The sequence below is a fragment of the Salmo salar genome, chromosome 16, assembly GCF_965601325.2.
Source record: "Salmo salar chromosome 16, fSalSal1, whole genome shotgun sequence".
NCBI lineage: Eukaryota > Metazoa > Chordata > Actinopteri > Salmoniformes > Salmonidae > Salmo > Salmo salar.
Genome location: NC_138306.1, coordinates 63,904,671 through 63,932,500, shown reverse-complemented (window position 1 = coordinate 63,932,500; position 27,830 = coordinate 63,904,671). Strand labels below are relative to the sequence as shown.

At 46.4% G+C, this 27,830-nt stretch overlaps 1 protein-coding gene across 1 annotated transcript in view; it reads right to left on the bottom strand.

Annotated features, from left to right (window-relative positions):
• LOC106574327 (partitioning defective 3 homolog B) overlaps positions 1 to 27,830 on the bottom strand; it is a 157,243-nt gene that overhangs the window by 4,234 nt on the left and 125,179 nt on the right. Inside the window, exons 7-12 of the mRNA XM_082962407.1 lie at positions 18,611 to 18,697; positions 18,339 to 18,464; positions 16,868 to 17,374; positions 10,924 to 11,071; positions 10,446 to 10,574; positions 3,403 to 3,588 (exon numbers count right to left, since the gene is read on the bottom strand). Coding sequence (XP_082818533.1) covers positions 3,403 to 3,588; positions 10,446 to 10,574; positions 10,924 to 11,071; positions 16,868 to 17,374; positions 18,339 to 18,464; positions 18,611 to 18,697 — 1,183 coding nt within the window. The remainder of the gene's footprint in view (positions 1 to 3,402; positions 3,589 to 10,445; positions 10,575 to 10,923; positions 11,072 to 16,867; positions 17,375 to 18,338; positions 18,465 to 18,610; positions 18,698 to 27,830) is intronic.

Below are 27,830 nucleotides of genomic sequence, written 5' to 3'. Positions count from 1 at the left end.
TTTGTGGAAATTATTTCCTTCTTAATGCGTTTGAGCCACTCAGTTGTGTTGTGACAAGGTAGGGGTGGTATACAGAAGATGGCCCTATTTGGTAAAAGATCAAGTCCATATTATGGCAAGAACAGCTCAAATAAGCAAAGAGAAACGACAGTCCATCATTATTTTAAGACATGAAGGTCAGTCAATTTGGAAAATGTAAAAAAAGTAATGTTTTTTCAAGTGCAGTAGCAAAAATCCATCAAGCGCTATGATGAAACTGGCTCTCATGAGGACCGCCACAGGAAAGGAAGACCCAGAGTGATCAGCCCCCTCTTTTTCACCCAAGACTGCGTGGCCAAGCATGCCTCCAGCTCAATCATCAAGTTTGCAGACTACAGTGGTAGGCTTGATTAACAACAACGATGAGACAGCCTATAGGGAGGAGGTGAGGGCTCTAGGAGCGTGGTGCCAGGAAAATAACCTCTCACTCAATGTCAACAAAACTAAGGAGATGATTGTGGACAACAGGAAACAGCAGAGGGAGCACTCCCCTATCCACATCGATGGGACAGCAATAGAGAAGGTGGAAAGCATCAAGTTCCTCGGTGTACACATCAAGGACAAACTGAAATGGTCCACCCACTCAGACAGTGTGGTGAAGAAGTTGCAACTGCGCCAATTCAACCTCAGGAGGCTAAAGGAATTTGGCTTAACACCTAAAACCCTCACAAACTTTTACAGATGCACAATTGAGAGCATCCTGTCAGGCTGTATCACCGCCTGGTATGGCAACTGCACCGCCCACAACCGCAAAGCTCTCCAGAGGGTGGTGTGGTCTGCCCAACGCATTACTGGGGGAAAACGTCCTGCCCTCCTGGACACCTACAGCACCCGATGCTATAGGAAGGCCAAAAAGACATCAGCCACCCGAGCCACTGCCTGTTCACCCCGCTATCATCCAGAAGGCGAGGTCAGTACAGGTGCATCAAAGCTGGGACCGAGAGACTGAAAAACAGTTTCTATCTCAAGGCCATCAGACTGTTAAACAGACATCACTAGCACATCAGAGGCTGCTGCCTATAGACATAGAATAGGAATCACTGGCCACTTTAAGGAAATGCATTACTCATCTCATATGTGTAAACTGTACTCTATACTATTCTACGGCATCTTAGTCACTTTAATTGTTTGTAAATATTGCATCACCCATCTTTACATTTACATTTACATTTAAGTCATTTAGCAGACGCTCTTATCCAGAGCGACTTACAAATTGGTGTATTCACCTTATGATATCCAGTGGAACAACCACTTTACAATAGTGCATCTAAATCTTTTAAGGGGGGGGGGGGGTTAGAAGGATTACTTTATCATATCCTCATCTCATATGTATATACTGTACTCTATACTATGCCACTACCTTAGTCCAACGCCACTCTGACATATGTATATATATTCTTAATCCATTCCTTACTTAGATTTACGTGTATTTTGGGTATATGTTGTTTAACTGTTAGATATTACTGCACTGTTGGAGCTAGAAGCACAAGCATTTCGCTACACCCGTAATACATCTGCTAAACACGTGTATGTGACCAATTAAATTGTCTTTGATTTGCAGAGGATACATTCATTAGAGTTAACTGCACCTCAGATTACAGCCAAAATAAATGCTTCAGAGTTCAAGTAACAGACACATCAACATCATCTGTTCAGAGGAGACTGCGTGAATCAGTTCTTCATGGTCGAATTGCTGCAAAGAAACCACTACTAAAGGACACCAATAAGAAGAAGAGACTTGCTTGGGCCAAGAAACACGAGCAATGGACATTAGGCGGCTGGAAATCTGTCCTTGAGTCCAAATGTTTGATTTATGGTTCCAACCGCCGTGTCTGAGACGCAGAGTAGGTAAACGGATGAACTCCGCATGTGTGGTTCCCACTGTGAAGCATGGAGGAAGTGGTGTGATGGTGTAGGGTGCTTTGCTAGTGACACAGTCAGTGATTTATTTAGAATTCAATGCACACTTAGCCAGCATGTCTACCACAGCATTCTGCAGGGATACGCCATCCCATCTGGTTTACGCCTAGAGGGACTACCATTTGTTTTTCAACAGGACAATGACCCAACACACCTCCAGGCTGTGTAAGGGCTATTTGACCAAGGAGAGTGATGGAGAACAAAGCAGCACGTATCGCCCCTAGATGTACATGGAGGGCAAGTGTCAGTAACATGCATGTCAATCTCTCCTGGCTCAAAGTTTAGGAGAGATTGACAGCATCAATATTGGTCGTTGTGCGAGTTACTGATGTGTTGAAGGTAGCAAACTGTCTCTTCAAGCAGTTGGCACACAGTTCGGACACTCATTGGTACAACACGAGACACGCAACCAGAGGTCTCTTCACAGTCACCAGGTCCAGAACGGAGGCTTGGAAAAAACACAGTATTAAATAGAGCCATGAAGACATGGAACTCTCTGCCACACCAGGTATCTCAAGCTAGCAATAAAACCAGGATTTAAAAATAAAAAACATTGAAAATAATACCTTACTGCACAAAAGGGGACTGTGAAGAGACACATCCGTTTTATATATCTTGTACTCTAATTTGCACTGTATTATGCATTAGACCTAGATATAGTATATATGTACTGAGATGTAGGCTGTGTGAGACGTTTTGAATTGATGTAGTTCAGTCCTTGACTAACAATGTTCTGTACTATGTATTATACCATGCTTCATGTGGACAGGAAGGGTAGCTGCTGCTTCTGCAGCGGCTAATGGGGATCCTAATGAATACCAAATACCGCTGAGCGAACAGTTTATAAGTCCAGTTTGAGGCTTCCATCAAAGTATTGAAGTACTAGTATCGCTCAAGTACCTCATCACCCTGTTCCCAGTGCAGGCCTTATCTACACAGGGACACAACACCTGCCCTACTGCTTTCATCTGATCTGTGGAAAGAGATGGGAACCAGGGGAGTTCAGAGAGTATCTATCAACTCCAAGTGTCACTACAGTGATGGAGTGTGGCCTTCAGTGGAAGATTCTAGAAAGGGCCCTCAATCCGATCCACCCGAAAAGAGAAAAGTCTGAGCATACTGCCAGAGGGGCGAGGTCAATGGGGTCACCAGGGGTCAGAGGTCAGGGGAACTGAAACAGATGTGGCCTTCAGACTGGGCAGGACTGCTGAGTATCGGGGTTTACAGAGTAAAGAGAAACAGATGGGACAGAGAGAGCGGAAGAAAGAAGGAAAAAGAGACAGTAGAAAGGGAACCAAGGTGGAGATAGAGAGAGACAGAAAAAGAGCAGGCTGAGCGAGAATTGGAAAGAGGAAAAGACAGACAACAGAGAAATGGAGACAGACAGAGAAAGGAAACATTGAGATAGAAGCAAAACAGCACAGTTCATTCCTGCTTCTGTACCTTGTAGGCGGCCCCTCCGTGAATGATGTACTTTATGAAGATGCCAAGGTCCTCGCCCTTCTCCCGGGACTTGTTGCCCTTGAGGCTGATGCCCAGGGAGGCTGAGCCAGTGTCGTTCAGGAGCACCTCGAACATCAGCTGCTCCCGCCCATCCTCCAGCACCAGGGGGCTTGCCTCCTCCCTTTTCTGAAAGAGGGAAAGAGAAGGATGAAGAGGAGGACAGAGAGAGACAGAGATTGTTTTGATATTGAAACAAGCATAGGGCAGTTAATGAAAATAAAAAAAATACAATGCTGAGAGTGAAATAGACACACAGAAAATGAAACATCTCGTCAATATGAGAACTCATCGAATGAGGATGACGGGGAGAGAGAGCGGGAAAAGAGGATGAAAGAAAAAGGTGATAAGGGGTAAGGGAGAGGTTGAGGGAGAAAGAGAAACAAAAACAAATGAAGAGGGATATTTGCATCATGGATCCAAGGTGGTGAAAAACGGGTGAGGGGAGGAAGAATAAAAAAAGAGGAAGAGGATGATGGGAAGCGAGAAGGAGCAGGTGGTGAGAAAGAGAGAGCGAGGGAGGAGACGGCAGGCAGAGAGGTAATTCCATTTTAACATGAAAGGCACAGACAGAGAGCGTGCCATTTCAAAAGGAAACATAATAACCTTTTTTATACATCCTTCTAGAGAGCGATGGAGGGAGGGCGACAGGGGGATCATTTAAAAGTAATAACCCATCCCTGGAGATACCCACTCTCTCTCCCCCTCTCAGTCACTCTCCCCCCTCTTTTCTCTCTCCTCCTTCCTCCGACTCTTAACGTGAACAAAATGACCCGGTGGTTTGGGGAGCGAGAATTGGCTACCAAATGAAAGAAAGAGAGGGAGAGAGAGAGAGAGAGAAGACAAAGAAATGGCAACAAAAGAAAAGAAAAATGTCTGTCATTATGACAGAATGGTGAGAGAGAAAGTGGTGCTAGGGTTTTGTCACCAGGGAAACGGGCCTGTAAAGAGGTGCTTTGAGGCTCTTTCACATAACCGGCCTATTTTCCTGTGAGGAGGAGAGCGAACAACGCAGGAGGGGAAAAATACTGTGTGTACTGTATATGCTTACATTTGTTAACAATAATTGTGTGTGTTACGCCACATTAGTCCAAACTAAGAGACACAGTATGTGAAGTGTCTGTGATTTCGTTTTTTCACAGCTGCCCAATATAAAATCCAAAAGCTCATTGAGCTGCTTTCCTTCATACCTTATCTGTTACTGGAAGCAGATTTATTTTGAACCTCCCAGGTTGCCATATAATATGGCCAGCGCTCTAGCGACAGAGGCAGGAAAGAACGGCTCAGTGTAGCTTTACAGGTTTCTCACTATAATCCCACTGGTGTTGGGTGACATTCACCTGAATCCTGAGGAGGCCCTTGTTTAGCCAACAGAACACCCCCCACAGTTCTCCACCCCTGGATCCTCAGCAGGGGAAGACCTGACAGCGTCTTTTCCTGGGTAGAGCCCCTTAGGAAAGACGGGCAGTCTAGTCTGGGGCCTCACTCTCATGGATCTCCATCACCATCACCTCGAGCTATTGTGGAAACTCCGTTGTACGCTGAGTAGTAAAGATGGGAAACTTTCATTCTGAACGCGTATCCATTGACTCTTTATTCAACGGAGTCAGTGAGAAGACTGACGCAAGGATCCAGCAATCCAGCTCAGACAAGACACTTTGACAGTTGACGTGACAGACAGACAGACCTCTTTGGGCATCTCTATCCCTGACACACATCCATAAGGGAGAGGAGAAGAGGAGAGGAGATGTGGAATCTAAAGAGACGTAACAGCTGCAGGATATTCCATTGTCAGTGTGAGGGGATAGATATTCCAGCAGCACTTTGTAACTAAAGAAGCAGCACATTTTTTTTGTATGAATGTCTTTGGTTTGATCTGTTGATGCAAAGAGCTGTCTTTTTGGGTCACTGTGTGGCAGGCTAAGTTTAAAACACACACACACACCAGATATGTCCACCGTTCTTAACCTCTTGTCGTTCGCCTAGGATAGGGGGCGCTACAGCGATTTTTGAAAAAAATGTGTGCCCATTTTAAACGGCCTCCTACTCAAACTCAGAAGCTAGGATATGCATATAATTAATACTTGTGGATAGAAAACACCCTAAAGTTTCTAAAACTGTGTGAATGGTGTCTGTGAGTATAACAGAACTCATATGGCAGTCAAAACCCCGAGACAGATCATAACAGGAAGTGGAATTCTGAATTGCGGACTCAACTTCATCACTTTGCCTATAAATCACACCGTGAGCAATGGTTCATTGAGCACTTCCTATTGCTTCCACTAGATGTCCCCAGTCTTTACAAAGTAGTTTGAGCCTTCTACTGTGAAAACTGACACAATGAGTCTGTGGAACATGGTCACATGAGGAGGGCCATTACCATTATGACGCCGGCGCCCCTGGCTACCCTCCCCTTTCGAAACGTTTTGAAAGACAATGCAATCGTCCCCCTTGAATCTTATTGGAGCTCTGGTTGAAAAAGGCCCTAAAGATTTATGTTATACAACGTTTGACATGTTTGAACGAACCTAAAAAAAAAAAAAGAAGCATTTTATTGAAAGAGGAGTCCCGCGGCCGACAGCGCTTTTGGAGCAGCCTTCAGAACGCGCTAACAAGAACAAGCTATTGGGACGTAAAGGATTAACTTTTTCGAACGAAAATACATTTGTTGTGGACCTGGGATTCCTGGAAGTGCTTTCTGATGAAGATAATCAAAGGTAAGGGATTATTGACAATAGTATACAAGAGTAGATTTGATATGCGATTGTTCCAAGATGGCGCTGACCTGTAACGGTAGCCTATTTTTCTTAGTATTGCATCCCCTTTTATCGCAAAGTGTGATTACCCAGTAAAGTTATTTTTAAATCTGGCATTACAGGTGCTTTCAAGAGATATTCATCTATAAATCTTAGAATGACAATATTACATTTTAAAAATGTTTTCGAATAGTAATTTAGTAAATTGTAGCGCTGTTTCACCGGATGCATTTGAGGGAAAATAGTTAGTCAACGTCACGTGCCGATGTAAAATGCTGTTTTTATATATAAATACGAACTTTATCGAACAAAAGAATGCATGTATTATGTAACATGATGTCCTAGGAGTGTCATCTGATGAAGATTGTCAAAGGTTAGTGCTGCATTTAGCTGTTTTTTTTGGTTATTTGTGATGCATGTGGTTGGTCGGAAAATGGCTATGTGGCTACTTTTACGATATACTTGCTTTTGCTGTAAAGCCTTTTTGAAATCGGACAACGTGGTTCGATTCAGGAGACGTGTATCTATAAAACGATATAACATAGTCCTATATTTGAAAAAAATATATATATAACATTTCGTTATGCTAATGGCGATAGGATTTTTCGCTGGATGTCCGCTGGAGAGCCCGACCAGGGGTTAAGGGACTAAACTAAATCTCCCGGTGTGAGACACACACCCCTGGTGGTCCACACACACACACCCACACACAAATAATCCCCCCCCCCCCCCCCACACACAGAGCAAAACCCTTCCATTCCTGAGCCCTGTGGCTCCGCTGGCGCACAACACGCCTCATTGTCTCTCCTCAAGTGCTTGTTAACAGGCTTTAAGAGGAGGGGAGACCACCCTTGATCAGAGGAACGAGGAAGACAAAAGGAACCTTTCTACTCATGGGGAAGAAGAAGAGGTGGGGGTGTAAGGAGACCGAATTATACACACTCCTGTCAGCCGGGCTTCTGAATAGACGCTTTCAAAGTGGCAGATTAGCGACGAGAGTGACATTCAATTAAGATGAGATCTCTCTCGCCACTGCTCGATCGGAGAGAAATGAAGTCTGCCAATTATTGGCAGTAATGTTGAGTTCTTATGTTCTCTGTACCTGTGCCTCAGTAGGGGGAGGAGGGGAAGCCAAATTGCTGATGGTTGGGATCATTTGTGTGTGTGTGTGTGTGTGTGTGTGTGTGTGTGTGTGTGTGTGTGTGTGTGTGTGTGTGTGTGTGTGTGTGTGACCTTGAGTGGTTAGCTACCATGGTTCCAGGACACAACCATCCTGGTGCCAACCCAAGAATGGGAAAAGTGCAGAGGAGAAGGGAGAGGAAGAGAAAGCAGCTCTATGCGTGATGGGCATGCAGACGTATAGGTGACCACCACGCTGAGCTTGTCCGAAGACGGACGGACGGACAGAAAGACAAAAAGAAGCTTTCGACCATCGTAGCTCACTTTTAAAGGCGAGTCGAGAATGATTGAGATCAACAAATCCCCTTGCATCACAAATTCAATCCGAAGGACAAACTAAACACTGTCCAGATCAGGTTTAATCATCAAGTTATTCTTGAAAGGCGAGGATCACACCTCAATACAAACTACTAAGAACAGGCCCGGGACCCGGTCGCCTATTCTTATTGTCTAAGTAACCGGAGTAACGTTCTGTGCATGTGCAAATTGAATTTGAAGCTATCATTTCGCTTCTAAACATTCCTTAAACAAGGGTCTCAGCTCATCTGATGGACAGCACAGTTTGTAACTTGTATGAATATTTCCAAAAAATATTAATAAGCAAGTGGCAGTAATTTAGATGGCAGTATACTCTGAGCGTATAAAACATTAAGAACCCTCCCAAACTCCTTTTCCCTCAGAAGGGCCTCAATTCGTCAGGGCATGGACTCTTCAAGGTGTCGAAAGCATTCCACAGGGGCGCTTTCCTAGCCACCGTGCTTTGTTTTTCCTAGCCACCGGGCTTCTACATCTGCATTGCTTGCTGTTTGGGGTTTTAGGCTGGGTTTCTGTATAGCACTTGGTGACATCGGCTGATTTAAAAGGGCTTTAACAATAAATTTGATTAATTGATTGACTCCAATGCTTCTCACAGTTGTGTCAAGTTGGCTGAATGTCCTTTGGGTGGTGGACCATTCTTGATACACACAGGAAACTGTGGAGCATGAAAAACCCACCAGCATTTCAGTTCTTGGCACAGTCAAACCAGTGCGCCTGGCACCTACAACCATACCCCGTTCAAAGGCACTTACCCGTGGGGAAATTTCCCACGTCCCCATGAAGACAAATACTATTTTTAGCTTAGTGGTTAGGTTTAGGATTACAATTAGGGTTAGAATAAGGGTTAGGGTAAGGGGTTAGGTTTAGGAGTTAGGTTGAGGGAAAATTGGATTTTGAATGGAAATACATTTTAGGTCCCCAGAAGGATAGAATAACAACGTACGTGTTGCCGGCCAAATTCTCCGGGAGAAAAAAATAAAAAAAATAATGCTTTTTATTCATTGATGGAAATACCAGTCAATGTGCTCCAACTTCAAAGGCAAAGAGACTATAGGCTAATAAATCCTCAAGCTGCTTGGAAATTAGTGTCGCGTGTGTGTGTGTTTCTATTTCTACTCACACATAAGACGTGAGGTCCTCATAAGGGACTTCAGCTAAGTGTACCCTGACTGGGCAAAATTAGTGAAGATTGTGTTGATTGTCCTTGTTTCCAGTGTGCCCATCGAGGGGGGATTCTTTCTCCAAAACAGAGTAAATACGGCCTCAAGATTGCGCCTTCTTGAGGATAAAGCATTAAGGGCAGTTTTGACTTCCCAACAGCAGCGGTTCTGTTGGGGGGGGCATACCATGGATCATTTGGCTATTTGATTTTGAAATCTTAGGTCCCCTTTAGGTATACATTATTTGATTTGTTTTGGCCTTTACTACTATAGCCCATAGAAACGCACGTACACACACAGCTATAACTGGCCTCTTCACAGAGCTGAGAGAAGCTAACCCAATTACATCAGAATGGGTTGGGGAGGATTTTTTGGTATTTTTAAAAACATGTATTCAGGTCCGGTGTCCATGTGTCGAGGATAAATAGATGGGTCTTTGTGTTGGGGGCTTTGTGAGAGCAGCTGCAATATTAGGGTTGTGACTGAGGCATAATAAGGAGAGAAGACAAGTGTCATGTATGTACGCATTTACTGGACCACAATTGCATCTAAATGTGGAAGTTTAAGGTATTGGAATGAGTTGTGGTTGATTGTGTGAGCCTGCGCATGTGTGCCTGCCTGCAGAAGTTCTGTCTGTGAGCATTGCTGAACTTGAGTGAGGGTGAACATGTACATGAGTTCGAGGGACATGAAACTATATTTGAGGAGGAGGTCTGCAGAGAAGATAAGGAGTTCATCTTTAAGGGCCTCTAACTTCAACAGCCCAGATAAAGACAGAGTTAAAAAGAACAAGATAAAAGAGGAATTCAAGAAGCACCTTAGTGTGGATGTTGTGGAAATGTTGGGTATTTTAATGAGGGCTAATGTGAGCACTGTGTGTGGGTGTGTGCACGCGTGCGTGCGTATTTCCATGTGAATATGCATCGTTCACTACAAAGCGTCAGAGTTGTCCCTCCTGAACGCTTTGAAGTTGAGGAAATTGAATAATGTGAATAATCACAGGAGTAGTGAGTGGCACATGCACACACACACACACACACACACACACACACACACGCTCCTATAGGGTACCACCGGGGCAGTTGACAGGCAGCTTATTTAGATAAAGGGGTAAAAACACGCCACTCAGCGAGGAGTCAGAAAGGTCTCTGGCCACAGCTAAACGGTCACTTAACACCCGTGTGTGTCGGCACGCACCACTTCCTGCGAGGCCGCAGGGACGTGTGTGTGACTTCCTGTCAGTCTCTGAGTCAACACACCCAGATAAGGGCAGGAAGAGGAATGGGGTGCTGGGTACGTGTGCTGGGCCTGGGTGTGTGTGTGTGTGTGTGTGGGTCAGTGCTTGTTTGTAGGTGATGGAATGTGTGCAGGGGGGCAAAAGGGCAGTTCAAAGAGGTTGAACGCCTTTCAATAGCAATAGAAAGAGAAAGACGTTTCAAGGGGTAACAACATGTATAAGACAAGGAGGGGAAAGGTGGAAATTCCTGGTAATGAATGTATCTGCATCAAAGATCATGCAGAGTCAAGAGCAATTGAAGGTGGCTAGAGAGAGATAAAAGGTGTCTGTTCTCACGAGCTCTCTGGGTAGGAGGATCTCCTCTTGTCTGGCCACAACCACAGAGACACACTCCCCCTGCTTGGAGCAGCGCAGCATGGCCACCAGCTCCTCCTGAGTTCGATCCGTCAGGTCTACACCGTTCACCTACACACATCACAGGGAAGGGTTAAAACATGTACAGTATATACACAATGTGCTTCACAGTGCATTTCAATACATAGAATAAATACCTCCACCTAGATATTTAAAGGTTTAAGGACCACCTTCCAGAAAAAAATACAACTAGTTTAAATCAGCCACAGACGGCACTGTTTGAATACTTGAAAAAGTGCTTCCTTCCTCTATTCCATGAGGCAATCGCTGATGATTAGAAATGAACAGACAGGTGAATGCCATGTGGTGGAACACTTGAGTTCACTTACCGAATCAGTCATTACTTCAAGGATAGCAGGAAGGAAGGATGCACTTTTAAGGAATTCAAAGGTCAGAGGTCAAATGACTGCTTCATCTCCAGGATGCGGTCGCCAGGCTGCCATCTTTGATGGCGGCGCCCCGGGCAAGGATGTTCTCGATCAGGGTGGGCCCCGGGCCATGGACCGTCGAGTCCCGGGTCACCACGGTGAAACCCAGCCCCTCGGTACCTGGAGAGGAACGATAGAGAGACAGAGAGGGGGAAAGAAAGAGAATGAAGAACAGATAGGAAAAGAGATGAAAAAACAAGAGCGATAGAGGGGAGTGGGGGACAGAGGGATATTATCACTTATCCTGATAACAGTCTTAACTATACCATCATTCTTTTCCTTGATTTGATTGATTAGGATCCCCATTAGCCGACGCCAATGGCGACAGCTTGTCTTACTGGGGTCCGACATAATGAAAAAGAGATTACACATAAAATACTTTACAATTTACATACATTTAAAAACATTAACACGTAGTGTGTGTGTGTGTGTGTGTGTGCGCGCGCGCATCAATCAGTTACACATACATGTCAGTACACACACACACACACAACAAGTAGGTGACATGGGGAGAGGCGTTGTGTCGTGTGGCGTTGCTTTATTTGTTTTTTGAAACCAGGTTGCTGTTCACTTGGGCTAAATGAGATGGAAGGGAGTTCCATGCACTCATGGCTCGGTATAATACTTTATGTTTCCTTGAATTTGTTCTGGACCTGCGGACAGTGAAAAGACCCCTGGTGACATGTCTGGTGGGGTAAGTGTGTGTGTCAGTGCTGAGTGTAAGTTGACTACGCAAACAATTTTGAATTTCCAACACAATGTTTCTTATAAAAACAAGAAGTGCTTTCCTCAACTCTTAGCCAAGAGAGACTGGCATGCATAGTATTAATATTAGCCCTCTGATTATAATGAATTGCAAGACATGCCGCTCTGTTCTGGGCCAGCTGAAGCTTAATAAAAACCTTTATTTAACTAGGCAGTTAAGAACAAATGTTTATTTACAATTACGGCCTACCAGGGTTAAATGGTTAAATGCCTTGTTCAGGGGCAGAATGGCAGATTTTTACCTTGTCAGCTTGGGGATTTGATCCAGCAACCTTTCGGTTACTGGCCCAACACTCTAACCACTAGGCTACCTACCGTGTTCAAATACTAACCGCACTAACCATATTTGTGATGTGAATTGAATATATAGTATGCTTAGTGGTCATAGTATGGATATAGTTAATATGCCAAAAGTTCCCAGATGTAGTACTAAATTTGCCAAAATATGAAGTATACACGCAGAGGACACTATTACTGTACTTTAGGGCCCATAATGCAATTCTTCAGGAAATGTGCGTGTCTTCACATCGTTTTCAGATTTGAAGTAAATGGCAGAAAATATACAGCTAAAGTACAACGAGAGCGGATACAAATTCATTGCTTTAACTAATTATGACAAAGGTTTAAAATGTTACCTTACGTTATGTTGGCTGACAATTTGTTAGCTATGCTGTCCTTACGAACCACATACTGTAGCATATCATTACAGCAGTATGTACCGGTATGTTAGATAGTTACCTAACGTTAGTTGGCTAATTATACATCAAACTTGCCAGTATATTAACTATATGCTAACTACCCAACGTTTATTGACTTGATTATTCCCATCATTCTTAGCTTAGCTAAATGGTATTTGTGCGTTCTTTCGATAATTCGCTCTGGCTAGCTACTCCGATTTCATGTCCCTCGTCTGAGTGTACCAGGGCGTAGAACAATGAATTTACAAGCGCCTGTTGAATATGGTCGGTGTCAGTAAACGCCGGCAAAAAAAAAACATAATTTAATTGTTGCCAGCAGCAAAGTAACAGTCACCAACACTCTGGATAACATGAAAACTGCCTAACCAGCTCTGCTAGGGCGAGTAAAATGGTCAGAGTGGTCTCATTTGTATCTGGAAGTAGCTAGCAAGCTAGCCAACGTTAGCTTGGGTGCTTGACTGTCGTTTTAAGGTCAGAACGCTCAAAACAACCCTACTCCTCGGCCCGAGCCTCCAGATTGAATTTAAAAACTCACACGAATTTGTAAAATGTCAAACTAGAGGGCCTCCCGAGTGGCGCAGTGGTCTAAGGCACTGCATCGCAGTGCTAGCTGTGTTCACAGGAGACCCATGGGGCAGCGCACAATTGGCCCAGCGTCGTCCGGGTCAGGGGAGGGTTTACCGGCAGGGATGTCCTTGTCCCGTCGTGCACTAGCGACTCTGCACAACGACACGGTCGCCAGGTGTACGGTGTTTCCTCCGACACATTGGTGCGGCTGGCTTCCGGGTTAAGCGGGCATTGTGTCAAGAAGCAGTGCGGCTTGGTTGGGTTGTGTTTCAGAGAACGCATGTCTCTCGACCTTCGCCTCACTCGAGTCCATGCAGGAGTTGCAGCAATGAGACAAAATTGGATACCACGAAATTGGGGAGAAAAGGGGCTAAACATTTTTTTATAAAAAAGTCTAACTAGTAATTTGTTATGCTAACTAGCTAGCAAGAGGTTGCGTAGCAACAGCATCAACTTGCGGTAGACAGGCGAAGAGCTAGTACGCTCAACTGAACAGTATGCTAAAATGAACTAATAGTATATACTCATTATGTAGTATACAATACATTAGTATGGGTATTCGAACACAGCTTAGGTCTTTCTTTGCAGCACTTGATCATATGACTGGACAATAATCAAGATAAGATAAAACTAGAGCCTGCAGGACTTGCTTTGTGGAGTGTGGTGTCAAAAAAGCGGAGCATTTCTTCATTATGGACAGACTTGTCCCCATCATCATGACCCCACATCATCCCATCACGTCGCAACAAGGTCACTTGGTGTGCTAATAAATGGAGGGCGACATCTCTCCACTTGCCCTGCATTCTGTGTGGGGCTGAGTGGGTTCCTCCTGAGTAAACTGGTGATCAACTTCCACTGGTCTGCTGTGGGGCCCTCTCTGCTAGCACCATATTCCCTTTATAGTGCACATGGGCCCTGGTCAAAAGTAGTGTACTATAAATGGAATAGGGTGCTATTCGGGATGTAACCTCAGCCAAAAGCCAGTGGGAAAACTGTTTTCTTATGTGGATTAAGAGGAGGACTGCCTTCAATTTCACGTGTGAGCAGCCCTCACACTGCCTGATGGAGGAAGGTGAAGGGAGAGAAAGAAGGCGAGGTGAAGGAGGGAGAGAGAGAGGTATCCGGAGATATCATTCCCTCGCATGGCTCCTCTCCCTGTGGACTCACAGTTTGATTTCAAGAGTGCTTGTGTGTGTGTGTGTGTGTGTGGTGTGTGTGTGTGTGGGTGTGTGTGTGTGTGGGGGGGGGGGGGGTCCAAGCTTACATGTGTATCTATTTGTGTGTTTGTGCATGCACGCCTGTGTGTGTATTTGTGTGCGCGCGTGCATACCTGTGTGTGTACGTGACTCCAAGCAATGAGTGAAAACTGCCACCATGGTGAGCAGTGGAGATAAGCCAAAAGAGGCATACTAAAAGATAGTGAGTGATCAAATCTCATCTGGCAGCTAAGCTTCTGCCTACCTTCCATTAACGCTTCTAAACCTCCTAGCAGTCACTCACAGTGGGAGAGTAGTCTTTAAAAGGGGAAATCATTAGTTGCTACATCCATTTTTTCACTTATAAATTACTGGTATGTACCCATTGATTCCTGAAGAAAATAATTTATGTGCTTAGTTCAACTGTCGTTCCCCCATCAGATCACAAAATATAAGCTTGTTTGCTCCCGAGTGTCGCAGCGGTCTAAGGCACTGCATCTTAGTGCTAAAGGCGTCACTACAGACACCCTGGTTCAAATTCAGACTGTATCACGTTTGGTCCACCGTCGTCCGGGTTTGGCCTGTGTAGGCCGTCATTGTAAATAAGAATTTGATCTTAATTGACTTGCCTAGTTGAAAAAAGGTTAAATAAATAAAATATAAAATTACTTAAATGTTTGTAAACAAAGAAAATAGCCTCAAAACATGGTTAAAACTACCTAAACTATTGATTTGAGAGTGGTTACATTTCTCCAGCCCCATACCGAAACAGGGGCAGGGATAAACTGTTATTGTTTCTACAGCTGATTGGCGCTTTAACCATGGAAGAGCACAACCACAATCTCTAAGGCTAAGTTTACACAGGCAGCCCAATTCTGATCTTTTGGCAAAATATCTGCTATGACAAAATAACAGATTGGGCTGCCTGTGTAAACGCAGCCTAAGAACACAGTTACCAATTTGTCCGTTTTCTACGATGACTCAATTCATGATTTAAATTTCATTTCACTGAATCGACTGGATTGAAAACTAAATTGACCCCAACACGGCAAAACCTTATACCTTTACAAAAGTACAAAAATCTGTTGTGGGGCTTAGTGGGTTCCTACCGGTTGAATTGCTACAAAGAAACCACTACCAAAGGACACCAATAAGATGAAGAGACTTGCTTGGGCCAAGAAACACGAGCAATGGACATAAGACCGGTGGAAATTTGTCCTTTTATGGTTCCAACCGCTGTGTCTTTATGAGACACGGTGTGGGTAAACGGATGATCTCTGCATGTGTATTTCCCACCGTAAAGCATAGAGGAGGTGGTGGTGTGATGGTGTGGGGGTGCTTTTCTGGTGACGCTGTCTGTGATTTATTTAGAATTCAAGGCACACTTCACCAGCATGGCTACCACAGCATTCTGCAGCGATACGCCATCCCATCTGATTTGGCCTTAGTGGGACTATCAATTTGTTTATGAACAGGACAATAAACCAACACACCTCCAGGCTGTGTAAGGGCTATTTGACCAAGAAGGCGAGTGATGGAGTGCTGCATCAGTAGACCTGGCCTCCACAATCCCCTGACCTCAACCCAATTGAGATGGTTTTGTATGAGTCTGACCGCAGAGTGAAAGAAAAGCAGCCAACAAGTGCTCAGCATATGTGGGAACTCCTTCCAGACTGTTGGAAAAGCATTCCAGGTGAAGAGAATGCCAAGAGTTTGCAAAGCTGTCATCAAGGCAAAGGGTGGCAATTTGAAGAATCTCAAATATAAAATATATTTTGATTTGTTTAACACTTTTTTGGTTACTACATGATTTCATATGTGTTATTTCATAGTTTTGATGTCTTAACTATTATTCTACAATGTAGAAAATAGTAAAAATAAAGAAAAACCCATGAATGAGTACTGTAGGTGTTCTAAAACTTTTGACCGGTAGTGTACATGGAACTTGCCAGGCAGTATATTAACTATCTGCTATCTAACTAACTGCCCAATGTTTACTGACTTGATTATTTACATCATTCTTAGCTAAGTGGTATAGTCGTGCGATTCAATGGCTATCTACTCCGATTTCAGAGCACTCTCGCGAAGAATAACTGATGAATATACGAACGCTCAACACCCGTTGAATACGCCGGTGTCAGTAAACATCAGCAAAAAAAGCGTAATTAAATTGTTGCCAGCAGCACAGTTACAGTCACCAACACACTGGCTAGGGCAAGTAAAATGGTCAGTGAGGTGTTCTCTCATTCGTGTCTGGAAGTAGCTAGCCAACGTTAGCCAGTTAGCTTGGGTGCTTGACTGCCGTTGAACGCTCGGTTCAACCCTACTCCTCGGCCAGAGCGTCCAGTGTGCGCTCTTAACTCTGACAACGCTCTGGATTTACGAACGCCCAGAGCGCACTCTGGCACCCCAGATTGAATTTACGAACACACCCGAAATTGTAAAATGTTTAGCTAGTCATTTGTTAAGCTAACAAGCTAGGAAGAGGTTGCATAGCAACAGCATCAACTACCGGTAGACAGGCGAAGCTCTAGTACGCTCAACTGGAAGGATATCGTTCGTTTCCAGTATACTAAAATGAACTAATAGTATATAGTATGTAGTATATACTCATTAAGTATGTAGTAAACAATATGTTAGTATGGGTATTCGAACACAACAATACCCCCTTTTCCATAGTGCCTCCATACCTTTCCTCAATCTTCAGCTTCAGGCCTCCCTTCTGGTTGGTCAGGTTGGCCAGGTTAGGGAGCCCAGTGGGACTCTTTCCCTGGGCCAGGGGGCTCTCGCTGCCCCCCACCGCCATGGGGGAGGCCCCATCCCGATCTCTGACCACTGGGGCTGGGGACACACTGAGGGGCATCTCCTCTGGGACGTGCCCAGTCTGGTGCTCCCCAAGCGGGGTGAGAGAGGCTGGGAGATCGGGGGTCTTGGAGCTGAGGACACGGAGGTCTGGACGTCTGGGCTCCAGTTTGGGATTGATCTGCTCTGGTTTCACGGTTTCTGGTTTCACTTCTGGTTTAGCGTCCATTTTTTGGTGGATCACGAGGGGGCTCTTGGCTTTGGGGATGGAGTCGTGAATGTCGGTGACGAGCTGCCCGATGAGGCGTTTCTCATATTGCTGCTTGTTGGCCAGCGGCAGGATCTCCAGGCGCACCAGAGGGGAACACATGGCCTGACGGAACACTTCCTGGGACCTGTGGGTGTGAGGAAGTAACATCATCAATGTCCGTCTCTGGAGGACATGACTGAAGGTTGAGAATACTGCTATATCAGACTTGATTGTACGGTTTTCCACTACGTATTTATGGAAATGTGTTGGAAGATCACACTCACTCTCGTAGTAGTTACTAGTACACCAAGCACAGAGCTTCCATTGGTATCAACACCAGTACAAACTCAAGCTTACTAAGTTCTCATTCAACACCCGTATTGACTAGCGGTCACAGACTAGACCCTCAAGAGTCAATTCACTAGAGACAAGTAGTCTTTAGACAAGTAATCTATAGTAGTAGTCACTAGTAGCAACTCCTTATCCAGAACCAGGGCAGCAGTGTCAGACCTATTGTCAAGCCTCTTCTGGGCTATACTATCAGATCTAACAAGGTCCACCTCTTTTACTGGGCATTTCATTAAGGTAGGGTATTAGACAATCCTCCTTGATGCCCACCAATTCTCTCTCTTTTTACTGTTTGTTTCTCTCTTATCTTTCTCACTCACTAGCCCTCACAGCTACTGTCCCACTCCTTTTGAAGTCTAACCAATGCTGTGATAGTCATAAATGAACCTATTCCCGACAACAGTGAAGCGAGACAATGAGTGTTTCTCGCTTTCGTTTTCTCTCTCACACGCTTTTGTTGCTGTGGAGATGTGGTGTGAGATAAATCCAGGAATAGGGAGGATTTGTAAGAGCAGGGATTAAGAAGGGCTCCTAATAAAAGGGGAAATAAAAGGGAAACTGAGTGACAGACCGGCCTCACACTGGTAGATTTGTGATAGTGTAGGGCAGGCTTGCATCCAAAATGACACAGGATGCGTCTCAAATGGCAACCTATTCCCTACTTTTGACCAGGGACTTATAGGTCAAAAGGAGTGCACTATAAAGGGAATACGGAGACGTTTGAGACTCATCCTGCGATAGCGTAGAGCCGAGGTACGTACTGGGCAAATGTCTTGTCCATTAGCTTGGTGCCGCTAATCTGAACGATGCACTCATCCTCCCGGAATATGCCCTCTCTCTTGGAGCGACTGTTCGCCTCGATACTTTTAATGTGCTGGCCCAGGGTCCTGAGAACGGGTGATAAACACAGTCTGAACACACACACAAACAGCCTTCAATGTATGGGTAGAGAACGTGTAAGAGAGCGCGTGAAAGTGAGTGAGTTACAGTGAGTGAGTGAAAGTACGTGTGTGTGTGTGTTTGTGTTCCTCACCGTCCACTCAGCGAGGAGCAGTAGGGGACGACGTGGATCCCCAGCGGTCCCTGTTCTCCAGAGAGTTCCACTGTCTCGGTCAGGGGGCTGAAAAGACAAAACGCACGGTCAGAGATAGTTTGTGTTCGTCAATCTCACTCACACACAAAAACGGTAACAGGAACACAGATACCTACAAATAGGAACACACACAGTAATACATTCACCCACATCACTTTTCTAGAGTACGTTCAGTCTTTACATTTACAAGCTTTTACTGGCACTTGTGAGACGAACACACACACACACACACACACACACACACACACACACACACACCGGGGTTAAAGCAACAACAAATAAATACATCTCTCTCTGGGGGCAAGTTAACCTCCCCTTTCATGTAAAAAAGTAATGACCATAGTGCTTCTAGGGAAAGAGGATTATTTTGTATATGCATTTAACTGCAAGTTTGACCAATTCCAATCCCCTTGTTTAAGGGGGTCCGGTGTCCTTCGAGATCATTTTTATGAAGAAGGACTGAGAAGCTCAGTTCTGGTGACTTTTTAAAAAGGACATTCTACTTCCAAATGAATAAAAATGTAATTATACTGACACCATCTAAAATATCATTTCCACCTCGAGAAATTAGCCCACTAACATATTGGTAAGAATTATGTAAAAATGTGTGCAGTTTTAGTTGAGCGTTGCGGTGGTGGTGAGCATTAGACTATTTAATTCCCTTCATCTGAACATCGGTGTCCGCAACAATCATGCATGTCAGTTCAGCATACAAAGCGTAACAAAGAAAATATATATATATTTTTTTTGTTCGTAGAACAGACATGCTTCTGTATTAGGCTGGCATCTCCAAACCAGCCCACCACCAAACACCCAAGAGATTTTTTATTGCGGATCTCAACAAACAACCTCTCCAGAATCCATATGATGGATATGCGTCGCAGTGACTGAGAACTTTAACCCTTGGAAAACAGAGACAGAGTCACTCTCTCTCCCCCCTTCCCTCGCTCTCTGAGAGAGACAGTGGTTGAGTGAACAAGGTCAAGGTGAATTAACTGGCATTTACATGGTCCAGCTGCGCTTATGCAAGCGTGTGAAACCTGCCCTGACAGGTTGTGTAAGTGTGATGCTGGAGCGTGGTGGAGCGGAGAGGTGTGTGATGCTAGGTTTAGCTGCTTGCCTTTCGAACATGATTGGTTTCAGGCCACAGGGTATGCTGCCCTTCGACCTAGCGTGTGTCCCAAATGGCACCCTATTCTATATATAGTGCACTACTTTTGACAAGAGCCCCATGACTTTGTTCAAAAGTGGTGTACTATAGAGGGAATATGGTATCATTTGGGACGCATTCCAAGACTGTTTACACACCCCCTCTACTGTAACAAATCTTTCTCGCGTACACACGCCAGGCTGCCATTAGACCCTAGTAGACAGAGGGGAAGGATTCCCACAGAGAATGTGCATAGATTTACCAACACACCACTGAGCAGGGGAATGGAGCTAATAACTAGATCTGGCTGGCCACATATTTACACACATACACACTCAAATGTGCACCGAAAGACCTTGTATGCCCAGTTGAGAACCGGGATACTGCCACTGGCAATTGAAGTATGTAGGTCCAATGCCATTGATGAAGAAAAGCGGCTATGTACAGTCCGCAATTTAGGGAAGAAGAATGAACGGGATGGAGAATGAATGGTACTTTTATTTTATTGTACTTTATGATGATGATTTAAGAGTAACTAGGATGAAATGCAACAACAGAAACCATAGCAATTGTGGATTAGTGGTTAAGACAAACTTGAATGGCTATTTAGAAAAATAAGTGTTTCTGGGTGCAAATGTTATTTCCAAAGCTTAGAAGATAAGACGAGGGTTTTTACGTTTTAAGTTTAAATGATTTTCATTTCTCTAGGAATGCTTCCTGAACACTTCTACATTAATGTGGATGCTACCATGATTACGGATAATCCTGAATGAATCGTGAATTATTATGTATGAGAACGTTACAGAGGGACAAAGATACCCCCGCGAGATGCTAATCTCTCACCATTACCAGTACCAGGGGATGCGAATCTCTCACCATTACCAGTACCAGGGGATGCGAATCTCCCACCATTACCAGTACCAGGGGATGCGAATCTCCCGCCATTACCAGTACCAGGGGGGGTTAACCTCCCGCCATTACCAGTACCAGGGGGGGTTAACCTCCCGCCATTACCAGTACCAGGGGAGGTTAACCTCCCGCCATTACCAGTACCAGGGGAGGTTAACCTCCCGCCATTACCAGTACCAGGGGAGGTTACCCTCCCGCCATTACCAGTACCAGGGGAGGTTGACGCCGGGGGGTCCCGCCATTACCAGTACCAGGGGAGGTACCCTCCCGCCATTACCAGTACCAGGGGAGGTACCCTCCCGCCATTACCAGTACCAGGGGAGGTACCCTCCCGCCATTAGCAGTACCAGGGGAGGTTAACCTCCCGCCATTACCAGTACCAGGGGAGGTTAACCTCCCGCCATTACCAGTACCAGGGGAGGTTAACCTCCCGCCATTACCAGTACCAGGGGAGGTTAACCTCCCGCCATTACCAGTACCAGGGGAGATTAACTTCTCACCATTACCAGTACCAGGGGAGGTTAAAACCTTTTTTTGCGGGTATGACCTTGGTTCCTCTGTAACTTTCTCACTCCTCATTATTCACAATTTTTTAAATTGAACCTTTATTTATCTAGGCAAGTCAGTTAAGAAAAAAAATCTTATTTACAATAACGGCCTACCCCGGCCAAACCCGGACGACGCTGCGCCGCCCTATGGGACTCCCAATCACAGCCGGATGTGATACAGTCGAACCAGGGATTGCAGTGACGCCTCTTGCACCTGAAGTGACTCCTCTTGCACTGAGATGCAGTGCCTTAGACCCCTGCGCCACTCGGGAGCCCAATTAATTCATGATCATCTGTAATCATGGTAGCATCCACATTAACGTAGAAGTGTTTAGAAACATATTCTATTCTTATTTACAATAAAAGTGACTACAAAATGACAATACCAAATACCAAACGTATGACTATTTTAATACACATAAGGGAACTTGTCCAAATACTTTTGGTTCTGTAAAATTGGGGGACCACGTACAAAAAGTGCTATAATTTCTAAACAGTTCACACAATATGGATGAAAATACCCTCAAATTAAAGCTGAAAGCCTGCACTTAAGTCGCAATCATTGTATCATTTCAAATCCAAATACAGTGAGTGCGGTTACATGCACACAATAATACAATTATTATGGATATATTAATGTAATAGTTTAAAATGTTTACATGCTTTGCAAGAATAATAATTTCTCTAATAATCCTGTTAACATCTGAAATGAGGCTACTGATCGGACTTAAATGCAGAAAATCAACAATCAAAATAAAAGTTCTACCACGGCGACCATGTTATTTTTGCGAAGCCTATTAGGAGTTTGGACATATAAAGTTTGTATGTGAAAATTATAACGTTTTCTACATTTTCTTTTTATGTGAACTCACTTCACTTGCGAATAAGAGGGAGGCTTGCTCTACCGGTGCTGGCACATGACCAGATCAAACACACTGCTGCAACGCTGAATAAGCTGTTTACATGTCCTAATCATTGAATAGATTGCTCAGAAAACCGGGTGTTTTAATCGGTGTATGCTTACTTGGGTTTTGAACTTTCAAGATAAGCAGAGTAGTGTTTACATGACTATTGCCATACTCAGCCTACTGCCATAATCAGTTTAACATGGAATTATTAGCGTGCATGTAAACATACTCATTGTCTTATAGGACCATGTGGGATGGGCACCCTGAAGAGGGATGCCACTACAATAAAAATAAAATCCAATCAAATCATGCATCCGCAAACACAACTACTTTCCCTCTCTCTCTTGCGCACACACACACACACACACACCAGGAATGACCTGCTGGCTGGCTGCCTGTCCTGCTCATTAGGGTAGTGTAATTAGTTGTGGTTCTGGGGGTCTGCTACAAACACAGGAGAACTGACTGTCACTCATACACACAGACAGGAGAGAGGGAGGGAGAGGGGGGGAAGCAAGGTGGAGAAAGAGGGAGAGAGAGAAAAGGAGAACAGGAGCCTGATTAGAGTGGTTATGCGTCACAGAAAAAGGGAGAGAGGGGTAGAGAGAAAGAGGGGGGAGAGAGAGGAATGAGCATCAGGTAAGTCAGCAAATGAGGAATAAAAGGATGAAAGGGAGGGCGGGGGAAAATGAGATGCAAGCAAATCAACCTGAATGAGCAAGGTAATCAACTGCCTATCAATAACATAGGACCATGTGTTAGTGGAGAGCAGAAAGGACATGGTAGACACACACACACACACACACACTAGAGAAACACAGATGCACACACTCGCCCTCTCCCTCCCCTTAGCATCCACTTCAGATCCATTTGCTGTTTCCTGAGAGCTACACTAAGGCCAACAAATGAGCTTAAAAGGTAGGTGTGGCAAGGTGGAACAATGGAGGAAAGAAGGGTGTGTGTGTTTGTGTGCGCACGTTAGAGACAGACAGACAGACAGACAGACAGACAGACAGACAGACAGACAGACAGACAGACAGACAGACAGACAGACAGACAGACAGACAGACAGACAGACAGACAGACAGACAGACAGAAAGCATGCATGTGTGCGTGAATTGTAAGCAATTGTGCATTTAGACGACTGTAATTTTAATAAGGTAGGTAGGGGAATATTTCTCATTTTAAGGTACATGCACCACTAGTATGGATGCATGCTTGTATGCATTCAATTTAGGTAAGGCTGTGTGAGTGTGTGTTCGCCTGAATGTACAATGAACATAACTGGATGTGTGAGTATGTGTGAATGTCATTTGATAGAGGTTGTGCACAGTACAATCCAGTACTGTATGTATGCAGTGTGCGTGTGTGTGCGTGTGTGGTGGGGGGGGGGGGGGGGGGGAGTGAGTGAGTGAGTGAGTGAGTGAGTGAGTGAGTGAGTGAGTGAGTGAGGAGGAGGAGGAGGGGGGGGCCCGAGCGGAGGTTAAAAATAATAGTGTGACAGAGGAGTCCTCTCTCTCTCAAATGATGCCAGCCATGCAGGTAATAAACCTGACCCATTCCACCCAGATACAACCGGTACTCAATTCTAACATGTCCTGGACTTCCCACAGTGACCGTTTTCCCTTCTGTCCCTTCTCAAAACAACCCTTCCCTAGTCATTATACCGCACACACTAATGACTACCATAATGATCCTCATACATTAGTCATGTCCCTGAGCTCTATACACACACGGGCACACGTGTGCAAACTCCCGCACATGCGCAAATGCACACACGCACACGTGAATACGCATACAAGCTGCGCTTTCCCCTGATCTTATCTATGGGAACTCTATCACTATCAAAGGCCGTGCTCTCTCAGTATCGGGTTGTGATGTCCTTGTTCATCTCTGGTTGACAGCCACAGCTCAGTGCTTTGGAGATAAACTGGTGGAAGAGAGACACAAACTCATCACTGTCATTTATTATATTTCTCTATTCCTCTGTTCTGTCCTTTTTCTTTATGGGGAAGTTCATAGATAAAGTACACCTGCATTCCTGGGTCAGACACACACACACACCCTCTCCGCACCAAATCTACATTCATAAAAACAAACGCTGGCACAAACAAGCTCATCAGAGGAAGCCAGAGCTTGTTAGCGCCAGGCTGTAATACATGCATGCTATGCTCCTCTCCCTTTTTAGCATCCCGTGCATACACAAACAAACACATCCACTCTGAGGTGGTGGAGGGAGGGAGGGAGGGAGGGAGGGGAGGGAAAGGAGGGAGAGGAGAATAAGATGGAACAACCACTCTTTTCTGACTAGTCGTAGATCAACTTTGGTCTGAAGAATCTCCTCACTAACAAACTTGCTTTCCTTTTGCCATATAAATGGCAAATTATTGGTGATAAACGAAGCCAATTGCTGGTGTTGAAAGTGTTTTCACTGCTAGTAAGATAGGTGAGTTCTCTCCATTTACAAAGTACAGTTCTTTAAACTCTATACGCATCGAATCCATTCTTAAATCGTAACGAAAATACTGGAGCACACTGACAATATACTGGTCATGGTTTACTGTATATCAGTTTAGGGTGTGCATCCTGGCTCCTGGGACTGTGACAACTACAGGAAATGGAGACACACACACACACACACACACACACACACACACACACACACACACACACAGTCACACGCCACAGGGAGTCACATGACCACTGATAGACTGGGATATTATGGTCCCTTGGGGCACTAGCCATGGGCGGCACTAACAGACAGCAGCGGTTGCCATGGAGAGACACACACCCCCGCCTAGCCAGGTCTCTACTAATTCAGCTTGCAGAGTGAAGTCTCTGGGAGGCTACTGGGCAGGAGTCAAAGGTATAGTGGAACTCTCTCTCGCACACACACACGGCCAAGGCAGTTTAATCTGGTCACAGCAGGAGAACAAAGAACGGAGGCATTTGTAATCACTCTCAATGTTGTCAATCCAGCCCAGAGAGTGAGCGAGCAAGAGAGAGAGAGAGCGAGCAAGAGAGAGAGCGAGCGAGCGAGCAAGAGAGCGAGCGAGCGAGCGAGCGAGAGAGAGAGAGCGAGCGAGCAAGAGAGAGAGCGAGCGAGCGAGCAAGAGAGAGAGCGAGCGAGCAAGAGAGAGAGCGAGCGAGCGAGCAAGAGAGCGCGAGCGAGCAAGAGAGAGCGCGAGCGAGCAAGAGAGAGAGCGAGCAAGAGAGCGAGCGAGCGAGCAAGAGAGCGAGCGAGCGAGCAAGAGAGAGAGCGAGCGAGCAAGAGAGAGAGCGAGCGAGCAAGAGAGAGAGCGAGCGAGCGAGCAAGAGAGAGCGAGCGAGCAAGAGAGAGAGCGAGCGAGCGAGCAAGAGAGAGAGCGAGCGAGCGAGCAAGAGAGAGCGAGCGAGCAAGAGAGCGAGCGAGCGAGCAAGAGAGAGCGAGCGAGCGAGCAAGAGAGAGCGAGCGAGCAAGCAAGAGAGAGAGCGAGCGAGCGAGCAAGAGAGAGAGCGAGCGAGCGAGCAAGAGAGAGAGCGAGCGAGCGAGCAAGAGAGAGAGCGAGCGAGCGAGCAAGAGAGAGAGCGAGCGAGCAAGAGAGAGAGCGAGCGAGCAAGAGAGAGAGCGAGCGAGCAAGAGAGAGAGAGAGCGAGCAAGAGAGAGAGAGAGCGAGCAAGAGAGAGAGAGAGCGAGCAAGAGAGAGAGCGAGCGAGCAAGAGAGAGAGCGAGCGAGCAAGAGAGAGAGCGAGCGAGCAAGAGAGAGAGCGAGCGAGCGAGCAAGAGAGAGAGCGAGCAGCGAGCAAGAGAGAGAGCGAGCGAGCAAGAGAGAGAGCGAGCGAGCGAGCAAGAGAGAGCGCGAGCGAGCAAGAGAGAGCGCGAGCGAGCAAGAGAGAGAGCGAGCAAGAGAGCGAGCGAGCGAGCAAGAGAGAGAGCGAGCGAGCAAGAGAGAGAGCGAGCGAGCGAGCAAGAGAGAGAGCGAGCGAGCAAGAGAGAGAGCGAGCGAGCAAGAGAGAGAGCGAGCGAGCAAGAGAGAGCGAGCGAGCGAGCAAGAGAGAGAGCGAGCGAGCGAGCAAGAGAGAGAGCGAGCGAGCGAGCAAGAGAGAGCGAGCGAGCGAGCAAGAGAGAGCGAGCGAGCGAGCAAGAGAGAGAGAGAGCGAGCGAGCAAGAGAGAGCGAGCGAGCGAGCAAGAGAGAGAGCGAGCGAGCGAGCAAGAGAGAGAGCGAGCGAGCAAGAGAGAGAGCGAGCGAGCAAGAGAGAGAGCGAGCGAGCAAGAGAGAGAGCGAGCGAGCAAGAGAGAGAGAGAGCGAGCAAGAGAGAGAGAGAGCGAGCAAGAGAGAGAGAGAGCGAGCAAGAGAGAGAGAGAGCGAGCAAGAGAGAGAGCGAGCGAGCAAGAGAGAGAGCGAGCGAGCAAGAGAGAGAGCGAGCGAGCAAGAGAGAGAGCGAGCGAGCAAGAGAGAGAGCGAGCGAGCGAGCAAGAGAGAGAGAGAGCGAGCAAGAGAGAGAGAGAGCGAGCAAGAGAGAGAGAGAGCGAGCAAGAGAGAGAGAGCGCGAGCAAGAGAGAGAGAGAGCGCGAGCAGAGAGAGAGAGAGCGAGCAAGAGAGAGAGAGCGAGCGAGCAAGAGAGAGAGGGAGCGAGCAAGAGAGAGAGGAGCGAGCAAGAGAGAGAGCGAGCGAGCAAGAGAGAGAGAGAGCGAGCGAGCGAGCAAGAGAGGAGCAGAGAGAGAGAGAGCGAGCGAGAGAGAGAGCGAGCGAGCGAGCAAGAGAGAGAGCGAGCGAGCGAGCAAGAGAGCGAGCGAGCAAGAGAGAGAGCGAGCGAGCAAGAGAGAGAGCGAGCGAGCAAGAGAGAGAGCGAGCGAGCGAGCAAGAGAGAGAGCGAGCGAGCAAGAGAGAGAGCGAGCGAGCAAGAGAGAGAGCGAGCGAGCAAGAGAGAGAGCGAGCGAGCAAGAGAGAGAGCGAGCGAGCGAGCAAGAGAGCGAGCGAGCAAGAGAGCGAGCGAGCAAGAGAGAGAGAGAGCGAGCAGAGCAGAGAGAGAGAGCGAGCGAGCAAGAGAGAGAGCGAGCGAGCAAGAGAGAGAGCGAGCGAGCAAGAGAGAGAGCGAGCGAGCAAGAGAGAGAGCGAGCGAGCAAGAGAGAGAGCGAGCGAGCAAGAGAGAGAGCGAGCGAGCGAGCAAGAGAGCGAGCGAGCAAGAGAGAGAGCGAGCGAGCAAGAGAGAGAGAGAGCGAGCAGAGCAGAGAGAGAGCGAGCGAGCAAGAGAGAGAGCGAGCGAGCGAGCAAGAGAGAGAGCGAGCGAGCAAGAGAGAGAGCGAGCGAGCCAGAGAGAGAGCGAGCGAGCAAGAGAGAGCGAGCGAGCGAGCAAGAGAGAGCGAGCGAGCGAGCGAGCGCAAGAGAGAGAGCGAGCGAGCAAGAGAGAGAGCGAGCGAGCAAGAGAGAGAGCGAGCGAGCAAGAGAGAGAGCGAGCGAGCAGAGAGAGAGCGAGCGAGCAAGAGAGCGAGAGAGAGAGAGCGAGCGAGCGAGAGAGAGAGAGAGAGAGCAAGAGAGAGAGCGAGCGAGCAAGAGAGAGAGAGAGCGAGCGAGAGAGCGAGCGAGCGAGAGAGCGAGCGAGCCAGAGAGAGAGAGCGAGCAAGAGAGAGAGCGAGCAAGAGAGAGAGCGAGCAAGAGAGAGA